The following is a 17673-nucleotide window of genomic DNA, read 5'->3' as shown; positions in this document are numbered from 1 at the left end:
GATGTTGATGAGGTAGATAATGCATTTGTTGATGATAATGATGATGATGATGAAGAAGAAGTAGTGGTAGCTTTTGTTTTTGTGATTTGTTGTTGTTGTGGTGGCGGTGATGATGAAGGAGAAGAAGAAGTTGATGTTGATGATGTTGTTGATGATGATGCTGATGTTTTTGATGATGTATTTGGATTTGTTGACTTTTCAGCATCTTTCCTAGCCGTTGAGCGCACGTCTGGGTCGGGTATTCGTACAAGAGTGTTGGTGCCAAAGTTTAGGGTGTCCATCATGTTCTTCTTTCTTGAGTTCCCTTTTAATGATTTTGTATCTTGCTCTTGTCCTTGTATCTTGCCTTTGTTCTTGCTCTTGTTGATGGTGTTGACGTCTTATATATTTTTTTCTTCTTTGTACAAATATCAAGTATTATAATATTGTATAAGAAAGAAATAAAGAAATAAAGAAATAAATATATATATTTATATATCTGTATATATATATTATAAATAAATAATATGTATATTATATATTTAAGTATATATATATATATATATATATATATATTTATATAAAAATGATCTTTTTTTTTTCTTTTTTCTTAGAAAAAAAAACAATAAATAATAGAGAGAGTCCTATGGTTGAATTGTCTAATGTGAATGTGAATGTGTTAGTTCATAATAAAGGTTGAATTTATTAAAGAATTTTTTTTTTGTTATTTATTTATTTATTTATTTATTGTGTTTAGTACCTCAATGAAATCAAGCAATCAATCAATCAATCAATGAGTGGAAATGAAGTGTGGGCTGTCAACGAATGAATAATAAAACTCGGTGAAAGAGAGTAGTAAAAAAAATATTATAAAAAAAAAGAACTGAATAAAAGGTTAAACAAAAGAAAAAGAAGTATAGATGGTATAAGATATTGAGATTTTGGTCAATGTTGTCGTTGTCGTTGTTGTTGTTGCATAAGCCTTACATTAAGGTGACAATGACGATTCTACAATAAAGAATATAGTAATGATAATCCAAAAAGACAAAGACAAAAACAAAACAAAAAATTAGTCAATCAGTTAGTTGGTTGATGTTATACGTATTTAAGAAATTTAATATTAATACTATGTTTAAAAGAAATATGTTTTTGTTTGATATATATATGTAGTAGGAATGACTACTACTTGAAACCAATGAAGGAATCAACTAACCTCTTGGCCTTCCTAATGAGATTCAAAGGATAGAAGGGAAGAAGGGAGGTGTCAAATGAAGATGGGGGAAAAGAAGAAGAAGAAAAAGAAAAAAAAAAGAATAAGAAGAAGAGGAAGAGAAAAAGAGAAAAGGAAAAAAAAAAGAAAAAAAAAAGACAGAGACAGAGACAGAAATAGAAAGAGAGAGAGAGAGAGAGAGAGAGAGAGGGAGGGAGGGAGAGAGGGAGGGAGAAAATGAGAGAGAGAAAGAAAGAAAGAAAAAAAAAAGGCGAATTGGCCATGCAGACAGAAGCCGGAAAATAGAATGACGTCACTTGTGGTTTATATACCGCAATCATCATATTAGAAAGAAAGAATTAAAATCTACGCCTTTTGTATGTATGTATGTATGTATGTATGTATGTATGTATGTGCGTATGTATGTATATGTGTATTTGTGTATGTGTGTGTACGTAAGAATTATAATAATTTCTTATAAATGTATATAAATATGCCTGTGTGAACCTTGCTTTATGCCAAACTCTATAAAGACAAACGACAGTCACATACATTATCATTTTTGGGAATTTCCTAATTTACAGATTTCTAAAATTCTAGATTTCAAGCCAAGAAAGGAACAAAGAAACAAAGAATGAATCAATGAAAAGAATGAATTGGTGCTTAAATAATTAAATAATTGGATGAATGAATAGAGGATAAAGAAATCTTAATCAATCTTAATATTTTGTTCAAATCACACAAGAATTACGACTGTTGTAATTTTCTTTTTATTACTTTTTAATAGAAATTATGATTATTCATTTATAGATTAATAGGGAATTTTATTTTTATTTGTTAAAGAGGCAAAGAGAGTAGATAGATAGATATTATTTATATGGGAAATCAATCAAGCTTCTTTATCTAGTCGTTCATTAATTTTTTCTTTCTTTTGATTTCATTCACTAATTACTATATTCATGCCTTAATTATTATTATTATTATTATTATTATTATTATTACAGTTCAAAAATATATGTATGCACTTTATTCAAATTAGTTTATCTAATGTGTTTATCGGCCTTGTTTGATTGGCTGATTCTATTCTTTGATTAAAACAAGAAGAAATAAAGAAACCTATAAAATAATTATTTTTCTTTTACCTCTCTAGTCATCTAAAATAAAATCCATTGCTGAACACACCCACATACATACAAACATTTCTCTCTTTTCTCCTACTCTCTTTGCCTCTAAATTTTGTACCTGAAAGGTCTATATAGCATATACAAACTCCAATACACCATACACACATACGTAAAATAAAAGTTAAAAAATTAATAAAAAATACAAAATACAAAATTACTGGATGTGACAGTGAGCGGGACAGCAAAATTTGGGACCTCTACATTTTTGTAGTAAACAAACCAACGGACTTCTTTACCCCGTCTCAACACTCCTTGTCTCTTTTCTCGTCCCCCCCTCTTTTTTATATATATATATATATATATTAATTTATAATATAATATAATACAATATAATACAGTATAAAATAATATAAAAAAAAATTACCTGGTTTTTTTTTTTAATTATTTTACTTTATTTTTTTTAATTTTTTAATTATTTTTTATTGTTGTTTTTTAAAATATAATTAATAACAATAACAATAATGTTGCGGTTAACTAGTAAAACACTTTCAGTAACTCGCCAGCTCTCAAGCCGGGCTCTTTCTACTTCTGCCCCCGTTCTCTCTCATGTCGGCCGTAAGCCCATTGCCTACGCACAAGAGGTTTCGATCGAACATGACCTGACACCTATCCAGACCCCCCGTATTCCCTCTGAACTTTACAACACCACCTTAACCGTCCGCGGTCCTTTGGGAAAGCAGCAGTTGGCAATCAAGCCATTCGTCAAGCTTGGCTTTACCCTTGCCACCGACCCTACTGCCGAACACGTCCTCGAAGTCGGCATCACCGACGACAGCGTAAAGCAGCAACGATCCATGTGGGGTACAACCCGTGCACTAATCAACAACGCAATCGTCGGTGTCTCTGAAGGCTACCGCGTCCAGCTCCGTCTGGTCGGTGTCGGTTACAGAGGCACACTCGAGAACAACGAACGCACCATTGCTCTCAAACTTGGTTATGCTCACCCTGTCAACATTGAACTGCCAGAAGGCGTCACTTGCTCTATTCCCCAGCCAAACCGTCTTATCCTCCAGGGAGTCGATCTTCAGCAGGTTACTGAACTCGCTGCCTGTATCCAGCGCTGGAGAAAGCCCGAGCCTTACAACCAAAAGGGTATTTTCATCAACGATGAGACTATCAAGAAGAAGGAAGGCAAGAAGAAGTAAACAAATAACGATTCAACAAACCAAATATATAAATATATACAACAACAAGAAGAAGGTGACGACGATGAAGAAAAAGACAAAGAATATAGTAAAGAAGACGATAATGAAGAAAGAAAGAGAAAGAGAGCATATTTCCATCACAACAATAAACATAGACACAAACACACAAACACACACACAAAGTACAGGAAAAAATCAAAAAGGAAAATATAGAGGGACAGAATGCAAACCAAATACAAAACAAGAAAATGGAATATGTATATGTATATATGTGGGTGGGGGTGGGGGGGTAAAGGGTGCATATTATTCATTTACTAGAATTTTTTGAGATAATTGAGTTGATTTGAGGGCAACAAACACCATGTTACGAGGGGACTGGGCAGGGCTGAAAAGTGGCCACATCCATACTTGTGAACTGGGTACAGACTGGCAAAGGTACAGATAGCGATCGGTAAGCACCAAGCTCTCCAAAATGGGCCCCATCAGTGCTCGCAGTGTCCAGAGTACAATTAGTTTCTTGTCTACTCGGTTGTTACGACACTGTTGTTCGTACAAGATCGCTTCTTCACTCGAAATCGCATCTGCTGATATTTCAAGACGCTCCAATGCCTTTTTTACAAATCCATCGAATTTCTTTTGTTTGTTGAGTTTTCCGAGGACAAGAGCAGATGCCTGTTCTACAAGTCCCTTGTGCACCAAAAGATCCTATAGTGTAAATTATGGGTTAACATTTTAATGAAACAAACATATATTATTTGTGCATTGACTTGATTTTTAAATTACCTGGAACATTGCACGGAAAAAGTGCTGGTCAAAAGTATCCAAAGAAGCCCTTGGTTGGTCAATCCAACGAGATGGAGATTGACAGGCCAATACACGCGCTGTTGTACCTAATGTGTGGCCGTCTACGTGTTCGCTCATAGGGAATCCTCGGTCAGGACTATCAGACTCAGTTAAGTAGTGGTAGCAGCACCCCACATGTACCAATCCTTGGACCTGGTCACTCTTTGCAAACAATCGCATAGTTGTACTCCCAAGATCTCCACAGGTATGCAATCCACACACCAGCCAATTGTGATTTCCAAGAGGATCGCGTTTTTCAAGGATCGAATCCACATTCTTGGGCGTGACTCGTTGTGTGATGTGTTCCAATCTAGGTTGCGCTACTGCTGCCACTGAGGTCGATAACAATGACAACGGTGACGACTTGTGGAGTGCCTTTGCATCGAACTTTTGTGCTCCACGAGTCTGAATCTCAGACATATCTACACCCAAAACCTGAAGATTGTAGTGAAGCGCAAGTGCTCGTGAAAGATATCCTTGTCCAGCACCGAGATCAAGCACAGAATATTCCTGGGGCTTGGCTACACTTTGAATCAATGCACTCATTTGTTCAACTTCATGTACTTTTTTGCCTGACATTCCTCCCAACATCTTTTTGTCAATCTTATCACAAGGAATCTTGTCTAGATTTGAGAATTTTACATTATTAATATTGATTTATTTGAAAGAAGAAGAAAAAAAAAGATAATTGTTATATAAATTATCAATCGATTCATTTGTTACCATAACATTCTCTTTCCAAGGTTAATTTCTGGATATTGGAAAGGTAATCTTGGAGGGATTCCGGCCAATTGTGATCCTAATCAAAATGAGGAGCAAGACATGATTATTATTATTGTTATTATTATATTTATCCCCTTTATTTTATTTTATTTTTTTAAAAAAAAGTATAAACATACACTTTTGGCATCTGATGCTAATTGGAGTATACGCATAAACCAGGTATCGTCATCTTCAATAACATTAGGTAATAATGTTTCTCTCCAGGTTGGATCAAGTAGATCCCAATGTTCATTAGTTATGAAATCCATAACATGCAATTCAGTCAACCATCGGTAGCGATCGGAAAATGTCATCAATTGGGTAGCATATTCTTGGGCAGTGGAGCAACCATTAGGTAACTGAATGCCTTGAGCAGGAAGACGATTGACCATTACAAGAAATATTTTATTATTAATATAGTAAATTATTATATAATTGAATTAATAAATTTAAATAAACTGTCAGGAGAAAAATATAGGATATAAAATAATTAAAATTAAAATTAAAATTAAAATTAAAATTAAAATTAAAATTAAAATTAAAATTAAAATTAAAATTAAAATTAAAATTAAAATTAAAATTAAAATTAAAATTAAAATTAAAATTAAAAAATTAAAAAATTAAAATTAAAATACAATTAATAAAAACAGGTAGACAGACATAAAAGTCCAAGTAAATGAGAACATAGGATATATAAATAGAGAGATACAGAGAGAGAGATACTTGACAACAGCAGCAACAACACATACTCATACACACACATTTATATTACTGTTAAAGGATAGTTATGTAAAATACAATAACAGGTTTGCTTCTATGATTTCCTTGTTTTGCTTATTTATACACTCCTTTATTACTAGTTTATTGTTTTTATTAATATCATTATTTACCAGTCAATAGAAGGGGGAAAGTATTCTTTTATAAGCTCTTCGTAGAATGGCCTGAGTGCCTTTTCATCCGGAGGCTGTTCAGCCTTAGAGTAAAGATCATACTGATTGAAGATCTTTAGGTGGGGCATCATTTGTAAATCAAATTCGTTTAGCAGCCAGCTGTACTCTCCCTCCGTGTGACATGAATAGAATGAATGGTATCGAATACAATAAAGAGCTTCTTTGGGAAGATATGGTTTGCAGACCTGGTAAAGGTATTCATCGTGGCCGTAGCTAAGATGGACTTTGTCGAGACCACAATTGGGTGAATATATGCCGTACTTGGACGAATAGACGGGATGGCAATGGTCAGGGTTGTTATTCAAAAAAGCACGATAGACAATCTTGTCCGAGTACTGGCAACCGACTGGGAAAGTGTCTCCTACGACTGTCCACTGAGGCTCGCCCATAAAAAAGAGATATTTACCCAGATCGTGAATCAGAGCAACCAGGATCATCCACCGGGGACGACCGTCTCTACGGGCTGCCTCGGCCGATTGCAAGGCGTGCACCATCTGCGGAAGTGCAGTGTCAGGGTCTGATTCGTCTACAAGCCCATTCAAGAATTCCAATGCCTCCCAGACCCCCATTTGGGCCTTGTCGAGGGTACCATACTTTAGTTTCTGGGCCAGGACATGCGCCAAGGTCTGTTTTTCGTGGTTCTCACGGTAGAACTTGGTTACAGTCGTTTCTTCGTCTTCGGTGTAAACTCGAAAGGCTTCGGTGCTTTTGGAAGACGTATTCTCACCATATTTTGTTTGCAAAAAGCTCTCCCACGCCTCTGTCACTTTGAATGCCTCTGATAGCGAATGTTCTACACGGACCATTTATGCAGGTATCTGACACAGAAATATGGCAATGGTATTAATAAAGTAATAGATAATAGATATATTAAATAAAGAAAGAAAGAAAGAAAGTTCAAATATATTGAAGAAAATAAGCTAAAATAACTAAGTAATAGAATGAAAGTGAAAATGAAAATGAAGTGCGATAAAGAGAGAGAGAGATATATATATATGCAGTATCTCATATCATCCAGGAGTTTCTCACGAATCATACAGAAATTAAATACATATACACATACGCATACGCATACATACGTATATACTTACGTACATAATTATAGGGTTTTGTTCAACTGACTAGACATCTTTTGTACAAAACTTGTAACCATCCTGACTAAAAACTAGATTCTTCTTCACCCTCAAAACTCCTCCCTTCATCACAAATGTTATTTTCCTGCTTCATTTCTTTTTTCCCTTTTGCTCCTTATTCATATAATATACATATATGGATATCTAAGATATCACATCATAGTTACTATTCCTGATTGATGTACAAGACAACCTAAATGTCTATCAAATACAAAGCCTTTTGGGGGCTGTGACCACAAAGGGCTTATGTTAGCTTTATTGTTGTCTTCTACCGATTCTTTTCTCTCTCTCTCTCTCTTTCTCTCTCTAGTTTTATTTTAGGTAGTGTGGCAAAGAAGAGGCGCTGTTCGCGCAAAAACCCAAAAAAAACCCAAAACCCAAAAATAAGGGGGATGTGACTTGTGATTAAGCGTAAGGTACGTTCCCTTTTTAAGGAGAAAGGGGTGCAAAGCTCGTTGTCGGGTATTGTTTGTCTTTACTGCGATGAGTGAACCTGCCAAGAAGCTCCGTAAACCCGATGGTGAGAATGAATGAGAATGTAGCTTTACATGTATATGTATACGCATGTTATATTTATTTATTGCTTTTAATTGTTGATGTTATTGCTTGTGATGAAGAATGTTAACTAACTGACTGAATGAGGCGTTCTTCTTTTTATATATATAAGAGGGAGCATTTAAACAGCAACGATTACCTGCATGGCAACCAGTTCTCACTCCTCGGACAGTTTTGCCAACTCTATTTATTATTGGCATCATATTTACACCAATTGGTGGACTTCTTTATTGGTCTAGTGGTCGAGTAAGCCAATAACCCTTTTCCCATTATTATTTTTTTAAAAAAAAGAGAGAGAAAGAGGACATAAAATACTCGAGATAAAAAGACCTAAGTATGTTATTGACTATATAGGCTAATGAGATTATGCTCAACTATTCCCATTGTGGTCTATATGAAACTCCAGTCTACATGGAACCATCCATGATCAGTTATGAGTTTTCACCTGCAGTTGACATTAGCACAATGGAGATGCCTGCATATCACTATCAAACGACGTCCGAGTTTCTTGACCCGACATGGAAAAACCCCAATCAACTGACTATTAAGCAATGTGTGATTGACTTTACTGTGCCAAGCACAATGACAGGACCGGTATTTATGTACTACCGTCTCACCAATTTTTATCAGAACCGTCGCCAATACATTAAAAGCTATGACGCCGACCAACTTTTGGGAAAAGCTATATCGTCGTCGACTGCCCAGAGTAACTGTGACCCTGCTGGACAGACAGAAGAAGGGCTTATTGTCTATCCATGTGGATTGATTGCCAATTCAATGTTTAATGGTAAGAAGTGTGGTCGTCTGTGTATATCGTGTTTGATAACCCATAATGACAATCAAAATATTTGTATTGTATTTGGAGATTTCTGACCTGATTTTTTTTTATATAAAACAAACAAATTTAATAAACAGATACCTTTTCGAATATAACCCAGATTGATGGTGATAATGCAGTTCTCTACGAATTTTCTTCAACAAATGTCGCATGGCCCACAGACACCGAAAAGTACAAACTCACGACCTATCCGATCGATGCAATTGCACCACCGCCCAACTGGGTCTTGCGCTACCCGAATGGCAAGTACGACCAAGACCATCCTCCGCCAGATCTGTCAACTATGGAACGGTTCATGGTGTGGATGCATGTCGCTGCCCTTCCTGATTTCCGCAAATTGTGGGGGCGTAATGACAACCAGGATCTTCCTGCCGGTAGATGGCGTATTCTTGTAGATATGAGTAAGTCACAAAGAAGATCTATATATCCTGAACATTTTTCAAGGGTTACAAAAATTGTGTGTGTGCGTGCGTGCGTGTGTGTGTTTGTGTGGGTTATGATAAAAGAAAAGGAATAAATAGGAAAATATACTAAAAATAAATATTAAAATAATAATGATAATGATAATGATAATTTGTAGATTTCGACACTGTCCAATACAAGGGCACAAAATGGATCGTTCTCTCTACCACAACAGCCCTTGGTGGACGCAACTTACGACTTGGAGTTACATACATTTCTATTGGCTCCATTTGTCTTGCCCTTGGTGTTTTCTTTAGTATTCGTCAGAGTGCCCGTCCAAGGTAAATAATAACATATATATGTGTGTATGTTTATATAAATCTAACTTTTAATTTTCAATTGTAGAAAACTTGGTGATCAGGCTTACTTGTCTTGGAATCAACCTGGAGGCGGTCTACCCAGTAATGTTGCACGCCTAGCGCGTCTTCACCAAGACTAGCAAACCAGCCAAACCAAACCAAGCCAAACCAAACCAAGCCAAACCAAGCCAAGCCCAAATCAGATCCAGAAAAATAATAGCAACGACGACAAAGGAAGAAAGGCAAAAAAAAGAAGAATATAATGGACAAGATAAAAAAAAATAAGCAAAACTTTGATGACATATCCCATTTGATATACAACCTTGTCTCACCAGATCATACTCTCTCTATCTACTTTGTCTGTTTCTTTTCCTTTATCTTTCTCTCCGCTTGTAACCTTACCCTTACCTTACCAACGTCACGCATAAGACTTTATTCTTCTCCCTCCCTCCCTCCCTCCCTCCCTCTCTCTCTCTCTCCCTTTCTCCCTCTCTTTTTCTTTTTCTCTTTCTTCATTTATTCAAACATCATAATAGACATTTTCTCTTTCTCTTTTTTTATCTCTATATACTTCTTTCATAAAATCATAATATGAAAGTCACATTTGGTCTCTCGCTAGCCCTTTTTGCTTCGAGTGTCTTGGCAATCCAAGACTACTGCAACCCTCATTTCAAACCTATTGCCGAAGCTGGCTATGAATTAGATCTTTCCCGACTCAACAAGTAAATGAAGAAGAAAATAAGAAAAAATGAAACATAAAAAAAAAGGAAAAAAAAAAGATATATATATAGAGAGAGAGAGAGGAGGAATAAAAAGTAATCGAGGTACACAGTCTGAAGAATATGTATTATACAGGGAATTTGTCGTTACTCAAAAGGCATCTACAGTACCTGCCACTCGAACTACCGAAATCAAGATCAACATTTGTGATGCCTTGCCTGCACCTAAAGAAAACGATGTAGATGACTGTCCCAAAGGTTCTGTAAGTAATGAGAAGAAGAAGAAGTATAAAAAAAGAGGGGAAAGGAGGAAGAGTGAGAGACAGGAATTATATTGGTGATGTAAAGAAAAAAAATGAATTACTGACATTAAGATTATAGTACATTTGCAGAAGAATCATCTATAACAAGGATGGTAAAGATATTGTAACAGAAGTCCAGACTATCTCTGGTGATTTTGACAAGTAAGGGGGAAAAAAGCAAAAAAATCAAAATAGGGTTAAAGTAGAACATAATATACGCGTTATTCTATTTTATTTCTTTCATATATATGCATTATGAAAAGATAATATTACAAAATGAAAGGATTGTCGTCGTCTTTTCTTTTTCGTGCCTATGCTTATGGTTATTATTATTATTATTACTCTTGAAATTTATTCAGGGAAAAGAAACTTGTTGGTAATTTCAAGGCACCCGAGGATGAAGAAGACCTGTCAAATGGTAAGGTTTTGAATAATACATGTATTCTAATATATACATATGTATGCACATGCATCATATATCTATACATATTATGAGAGACTTTGCTGAATTTTCTTTATATATCAGATGGTATCGTTTATACTCTTGAACTTGGTGGTGGTAAGGTTGGAGAAAGAGCTCAGTCTGCCCAGATTACTCTTGAATGTGACAAGAGCATTTCCCGCGAAGTAAGGATTTCATATTATTATTATTATTATTTTTAAAAAAAAGCTTGGGGATCTTTATGGATCTAACAAATTGGTGATGCTTTTGTGTATATAGGATGAGCCCAAGCCACCTACCGTTTTGTCATATACCAGCAATAAGCTTACATTGCGTTGGAAGACTGCTCTTGCATGCGCGTATGTATTTTTTGTTTATTGGCAAAATTGGATATAATACTCATTCTAATATATGTTATTTATACGGGGACGGTTGAATGAATTGTTGATTAGTGTGAAGCCCGATGAGAAAAAACCTGATAACGGAAATGACAAAAAGGGTGACGAGACTCCTCAACCCAAGGAAGGAATGTCTGGTGTTGGAATCTTCTTTACCACGTAATATATCGATAAATAGATATGCATGAGCTGTGTTGGTTTTTTGTGAATTGAAACTTACGCACATGAATTGTATGATACGGTATGGTATTGCTTGTGTGCTTTTATGTTTTCTTTGGTTTATAGTGTATTGGTACTGTTGGCTATCTACTTTGTTGGTGGTGCATTCTACAACTTTAAGATGTACAACGCCCAAGGACTTGACTTGATCCCTCATCGTGGTAAGATCATTACTTATGCATATATCAGCATTAAAATATACATACAATCACTCACAATATTTCAAAATTTATACATCATATGTAATTAGATTTCTGGTTTGACTTGCCCTATCTGATCAAGGTATGTAAAAGAAACAACTCGTTATATATATATTACATTACATTACATTTCTAATTCCTTACTCAATCTACATAGGACATTTTCTCACACTTGGTAGACACAATCATGTCCCACAGACGAGGTAGTGGTGGCTATGTTGCCGTCTAAGAAGAAGAAAAGAAGATATAGGAAATGCATCGAATCAAGGTTTCAAAAAAAAAGTTAGAAAGCTTCCTTATATATATATAGTTTTTTCCATACACAAGCAAATGTTTTTTTCCTACTACTACTATTACTACTACTACTATTATTATTTTCATTTTTTCATATATATTTTTTTCTTAAAAAAAAAGACAACACCGAAAAAGACTATGGCAAAGACAGAGACAATCTTTATATCATACAAATACATAAGTCTATTAAGCAAAGATGATTGCGATAGGATCCTAGCCAACTCATAGTGATTTTCTGTATATATACATATATCTTTAAAGAACCATGTTTATGTAGTTAAATATAATTTACAAGAGCAAATTGGCTGTAACATATGATTTCAGAATGACAATACAAACAAAGAGGGATCCAATAAAAACATATTTCACATGTAATAACCATCCAACATGAATTTTGGCGTACAATTCCACAAGAATAACAACAGTGAAACAAGATCTTTGGCCCAAGAACCTAATGAGATAAAGATTGAAGACAGATCGGGTCTAGACTTAATTTCTTCTTTTTATATTAATGTAATTAAAAATCAAAAGGATGAATGTTGTTATGGTGATGGATCGTATGTTGATAGGTTCCCTCGAAATTAAAATGGAGTGGCTATAATAAAGCGAAAACAAGAACAGGTAATATACTATAGTAAGATTATACACATTTATGTATCTATAAAAAGTACTATGCCGAAAGAATAATAAAAGAGTAGCACAGAAAAGCGACCTTCTTTTTGGGAGAACAGATGTTGATAGGAGGATCATTAGTCCCTCAATTTTGACATGTGCGACAGATTATTGATTAACAGACATGTAGTCAAGATCAAGACCAGCTTACTCCCTGTAAATAACAAAGCCTATCCAAACATATATATAAATTTAAACAATATATTTTGGAATTTTATGGTACAATAAAATACTTTTTCTTGTCTTCTTTTTATCTAGGCATTGATTAGATTTAATAAAAGTTCAAAAGATGAAACAGATCGGTAACGAATATTAAAAGATACCGCGCATTATCATGCACAGTCTAAATACTACTTATTGCATTTGTGTGTAGGTCTCTATATAATATCCATAATTGGCTGTTAATTCTTGTAGTCGTGATGTACAAGTATAGCCAATAATGAATATTAAATTATCTAAAAAAGAGAGTAAAGATTATCAGTTGTACTCTTTATAGATCTTTTGTATATTTATAGCAAGTATTAGCTTGTACCACTTGTTCAGTGCATAAAGCTAATGGGTTCATCTCTCTCTCTCTCTCTCTGACTCTCTATTCCTTTATATTTCCATTTCTTATTATTATTATTCTTCTTTTAGAGTGCATGGTACCCTAAAAAATATATGTGATACTGTAAACATCAAGACAACCCGGAACCTACCTTAAAAGACGATTCACAAAATCAGTTACATTTGGTTGTACTTTGAAATAGTCTGGTACTCACCCAAAAAAAATTGGAAGAGATTTGTTATATTCCTAAAATCATGTTATTGTTATAATGGATAGAAAGATATAGGAGCCTATATAATATTGAGAACAAAAGGAAAAAATACAATGCATGGAAAGTTAATAGCAGGTAATAATCTATACTCTTCTCTCTTGGTCACAACATACAGACATAAATGATAAAATAGAGGTCTAAAACCAACATTGAGCTTGTAACGTGTTTGTGATGTATTAACCAGTTGGGACGCATTGTTCTTGTACCAATATGTCTACAACGTCGTTTTTCTCTAATACCGGTAGTCGGAAGTTTGATGAGCTCTACAAGAGTTATATATTTGTGTGTATATTAAACTTCTTGATATCAATACATGTATACAATACACAGAAATTTACAATAAAATCACTCAATGAGAAAATACACTGAACATCTATATACATTGTTTGACCATGTAACAGAAATATGATAATAAACTGTTGATGGAATTACAAAGGCAAGATCAAAGATCGTTTGTGCTATACTGATAATCTTTTTTTTCTTTTAATTATTATCATGACTTTAATATGATGAATTGTTCATACTACTATGTAGAGTTCTTTCATCTTGTTTCACTATTACAATAGTGGACTATGTATGATAAAATCATATGAGATTCTGTAAATAAAATCATTCAAGGTAAATATAAAATTTTAATATAAACTGCCATTCAAAGCTAATTATAATAATAAGATTACATTAACGAGGCCCACAAAGCCATTTAGGATCCTAAAAGAGAAAAATAAAATAAAAAAGGTAAAGTAAGCAATGTATTAATCATATATACAGTGCTTAGCAATATATGTGTGATCAATAATCGACTGTAACACAAGTATATGTAACACCACATCATTTAAACCATTAATAAATGAAACAGGCATATGTATTATCATTTTTTTAAAGAGAAAGGCAAAAGAAAATGATGCATTCTTTGTATATACATTCTCTACTCCCTATGTTTATTTATCAAAACCCTTGATTAGAATATAATACCTAATCAACAGAAGATTGAAACACACTTTCCTATAGTAAAATCAAATTGTATTCATGATTCTTCCTCTGCATAACCTACAAATGGCCTGTGGTTATTATAATAAGCTAATTCTCTGATGAATACGTTCGAGATTCAATAAATAAAATATTTATTTATAAAATTATTAAAAGATATATCTCTAATACATAAGTTTAGAATAATACAATTATACAAAATGCTTAGATACCTAAGCCTAGAGCTACAATCATATAGACATTCAAACCAATCAATATCAGCGATAAAATTATTGCAATAGTATTTGTGTATTTTCCATTTGTCTTGACAATTGATGCTGGCCATTCGTCTAATCTTACAGCAGGCTGTGTTTCCTCGGCAATTACGATTGGAAGAGGTATGTTTTCGTCAATAGCAATGTCGATACCAATACCAATACCGCTCTTATCCGCAATGTCTTGTTTCGTTAACTTTTTAGCAGTATGAATACTGTCCAACATAAAGGTAATCATTTGAGAGAGCTTAGACGGATGAAAAATATGGATCATTTGGTCACGCCATAGAGCAATAGCACGGTCAAATCCGTTTTGAGTTCGTTGCTTCTTAATATCACCCCTGTACTCCACAACCAAGTCGAGCTTCATGCAACGTTTCATAGATGTAAAGATAATAAGAGGAATCACTGCAAACGGCAACTGTACACTAAGAGCAACCTGACTTGCGACCAACATTGTACTCAGTCCGTTGCGACCGGCCAAACTGGCAGCAACCATAGCCGGTACAATGGCAACCAATCGAGTGATGATACGGCGTACCCAAGGACGAGAGGACATACCAAGAAATCCGGACATAATGACCTGCCCAGCAAGAGTTGCGGTTAAGGTGCTAGATTGACCAGCGCAAAGAAGGGCCAAGGCAAAGATAACAGCAGCTGGTGGACCGATGTAGCGATAGAGTAGCTCATGAGCGCTGAATAGATCCTCGACTGTGTGGCGTTGTGCTTCAGGAGCATAGTAAAAGTTAGCTGAAGCTACCATAAGGATAGCGCAATTGACAAAGAAGGCAAAACACAAGGCAAATATCAGATCAACAAGTCCATAATGTAGATTCTTGCGCATGTTGATGTTGATATAGCGAGAAAGGTACTCAATATCGACACGGTCTTCGATAGGCTCAATGTCTAAATCAATGGTAATTTGATCTTTGTCGGAAATAACAGCAGAGACTTGTTCTTTTTCTGAGGGGAAAGGTTGTTTCTTGTTTTTGGCATTCTTGATATCCCTAGCAACCTTACGTCTTCTAGCGTCCAGATTGTCTTCATCTCCTTCCTTGCACACGTATTTCTCCGGTGATTTGACAACCCACACACCCGCCTCATCCTTGACTACACGCGGTCTACGACCCCGCCATTCTTGACACCGACCTTGTGTAATAAAACTGTGGAGATATAAGTTGTGTGGCATAACTAATTCAAAAGCGAGAGGGAAGAGGAATCAATTGACTTTAACACTGTGTACCAAATTATTCTTTCTTTTTTCTTTTTTCTTTTTCTAGACCCAAACTAATTGAATAAATACTCACCAGTAGCACCAATGATACCAATAGCAGAATAAAGACAACTTGGGTCAGTAAAGATCTCTTTGGAAGGTAAGAAGCCTCTGAAAACATCCTTAGCTACGATATCAGAGTACGCGAGTTCAACAACAAAGCAAACGCCAACGACAACGACCAGTAGCATGACAAAGATTTCAAAGTAGTTCACGATACGGGCCGACGTACTCTGCATCTGGTCACCGTCACTGTCAGGCTCATCGTTGTAAAACAGCAGAACGATAAGAACATCCGTAGCGGTAATAGTCACACCGACCTGCAGAGGCAAATTAGGGAAGAGAAGATTGAGAGCAATAGCGCTGCCGATAACCTCGGCAATATCAGTGGCAATGATGGCAGCTTCGGCAAGAACATAGAGAATAAGATTGACCCAGGTAGGAAAGAAACGGCGGGAGGCAGCAGCAAGGTCAAGACCGGATATTGTACTAAGACGGATGGTAAGATTCTGAAGGAATATTGCAACGAGATTGGATATCAAAATAATAAATAGTAGGCGGTAACCGTATTGCGATCCGCCCTGCATATCTGTAGCCCAGTTTCCTGGGTCAAGACTATTGGAAAATAAGTGTGTGTGTTTATTCGTGTTTTGATGTATTTTTTTTAACAGCAATAAAATAAAGAAAGGAATAATATGATCAAACTTACTATCCAACGGCAACCATAAATCCGGGACCAAGGAACTTTAATAAGACGCGTATATAGCTTGATACACTTTTGAATATGTTTTTCATGATGAGCTTGTTTGTTCTTTAAGGTTATAGACAATGTATGTAAAGTACTTTTGAAAAAAAAAAGTATCTCAAATTCCTTTTTATTTATACATATTAATTTTCTTTATCTTACTAGGCAATTGTTTTGTCCTTCTTTTTCACAGGCAACTATAATTAGTGGTTTAGTATATAAGATCTACTGCTTACATATTTAAAGTAAAAGGTGATGAAAGGATATTTAATCTGGTCTGTGAATTAGTATATATCTGATCTGATGTCTTAAAAACACAATGTACATGTACAACTATCAGATCTCTTCACAATACCTTTATATTCAGCCATAATTTGTATCAGCTTCATATATCCATATATCCATATATATATGATACATACATCTAATCAACTGTTTCTTAAAATAAACATTAAGATATTAAATCCCTATAGTACTGTGTATCACTCAATATTCAATATACCTCATGTTGTTTTCTTTTTCCTCCTTTTATTTTCTTTTCAATATATGGAAATATTGTACATATTCTACTTTATTAAATTATCTCCCGGTTTAATCAATTAATTTTTACAACGTTTTTTACAGTTTCTTTAAAGAATACAAGGCAGAATACAGTGAGCCTTCAAAGTGTACAGATATTCTTAAGCTATGTAAGCCATATGTTAGTAAATAGGTGGCCGACATGATCAGTATAGCAAATCAGATCTACAATAATATTCACAGGAAGCATTTAATTGTTAAAGTAGTCTTCATTACTTGATCTTTTACATTAAAGTCAGATCAAATCAAACCAGATCAAATTCGATACAGTAAAAGTAAAAATGAAGCACATGAGATGGCAATCTTTAACACAAAAAAAAACAGCAAGAACAACTAAACGCTTACATACAGACACACACACACACACACATATATATATATAACTAATAGTATATACTCATAGTTAAGCTA

At 34.7% G+C, this 17673-nt stretch overlaps 6 protein-coding genes across 6 annotated transcripts; 3 read left to right on the top strand and 3 right to left on the bottom strand.

Annotated features, from left to right (window-relative positions):
• Positions 1–2867: 2867 nt before the first annotated feature.
• Positions 2868–3509, top strand: PHYBLDRAFT_92545 (hypothetical protein; the record flags this gene model as incomplete). Its single annotated transcript, XM_018443790.1, has 1 exon — positions 2868–3509. A coding segment is annotated over one exon (642 nt), but the record flags the coding sequence as incomplete, so codon positions are not given.
• A 248-nt stretch (positions 3510–3757) lies between these two features.
• Positions 3758–5515, bottom strand: PHYBLDRAFT_179957 (hypothetical protein; the record flags this gene model as incomplete). Its single annotated transcript, XM_018438238.1, has 4 exons — positions 3758–4223; positions 4302–4984; positions 5085–5160; positions 5261–5515. 4 exons carry the CDS (start codon positions 5513–5515, stop codon positions 3822–3824), a joined length of 1416 nt encoding a protein of 471 aa, XP_018295739.1. The 3' UTR covers positions 3758–3821.
• A 494-nt stretch (positions 5516–6009) lies between these two features.
• PHYBLDRAFT_141564 (hypothetical protein) lies at positions 6010–6879 on the bottom strand (the record flags this gene model as incomplete). The annotated part of the gene is made up of 1 exon (XM_018430617.1): positions 6010–6879. The coding sequence occupies one exon, from the start codon at positions 6877–6879 to the stop codon at positions 6010–6012; it is 870 nt and encodes a 289-aa protein (XP_018295738.1).
• Positions 6880–7689: 810 nt separating this feature from the next.
• On the top strand, positions 7690–9500 carry PHYBLDRAFT_164593 (hypothetical protein; the record flags this gene model as incomplete). The annotated part of the gene is made up of 6 exons (XM_018435042.1): positions 7690–7726; positions 7874–8007; positions 8116–8548; positions 8677–9000; positions 9180–9342; positions 9407–9500. 6 exons carry the CDS (start codon positions 7690–7692, stop codon positions 9498–9500), a joined length of 1185 nt encoding a protein of 394 aa, XP_018295737.1.
• A 451-nt stretch (positions 9501–9951) lies between these two features.
• Positions 9952–11869, top strand: PHYBLDRAFT_141562 (hypothetical protein; the record flags this gene model as incomplete). The annotated part of the gene is made up of 10 exons (XM_018430616.1): positions 9952–10082; positions 10216–10342; positions 10461–10543; positions 10741–10799; positions 10908–11008; positions 11103–11182; positions 11276–11380; positions 11507–11601; positions 11691–11722; positions 11798–11869. The coding sequence occupies 10 exons, from the start codon at positions 9952–9954 to the stop codon at positions 11867–11869; spliced, it is 885 nt and encodes a 294-aa protein (XP_018295736.1).
• A 3163-nt stretch (positions 11870–15032) lies between these two features.
• PHYBLDRAFT_2686 (hypothetical protein) lies at positions 15033–16712 on the bottom strand (the record flags this gene model as incomplete). The annotated part of the gene is made up of 4 exons (XM_018439902.1): positions 15033–15553; positions 15815–15856; positions 15973–16553; positions 16648–16712. Coding segments are annotated over 4 exons (1209 nt in total), but the record flags the coding sequence as incomplete, so codon positions are not given.
• Positions 16713–17673: the final 961 nt, after the last annotated feature.

The sequence above is a fragment of the Phycomyces blakesleeanus genome (assembly GCF_001638985.1).
Source record: "Phycomyces blakesleeanus NRRL 1555(-) unplaced genomic scaffold PHYBLscaffold_4, whole genome shotgun sequence".
Lineage (NCBI taxonomy): Eukaryota > Fungi > Mucoromycota > Mucoromycetes > Mucorales > Phycomycetaceae > Phycomyces > Phycomyces blakesleeanus.
This window is presented reverse-complemented; position numbering and strand designations above follow the sequence as displayed.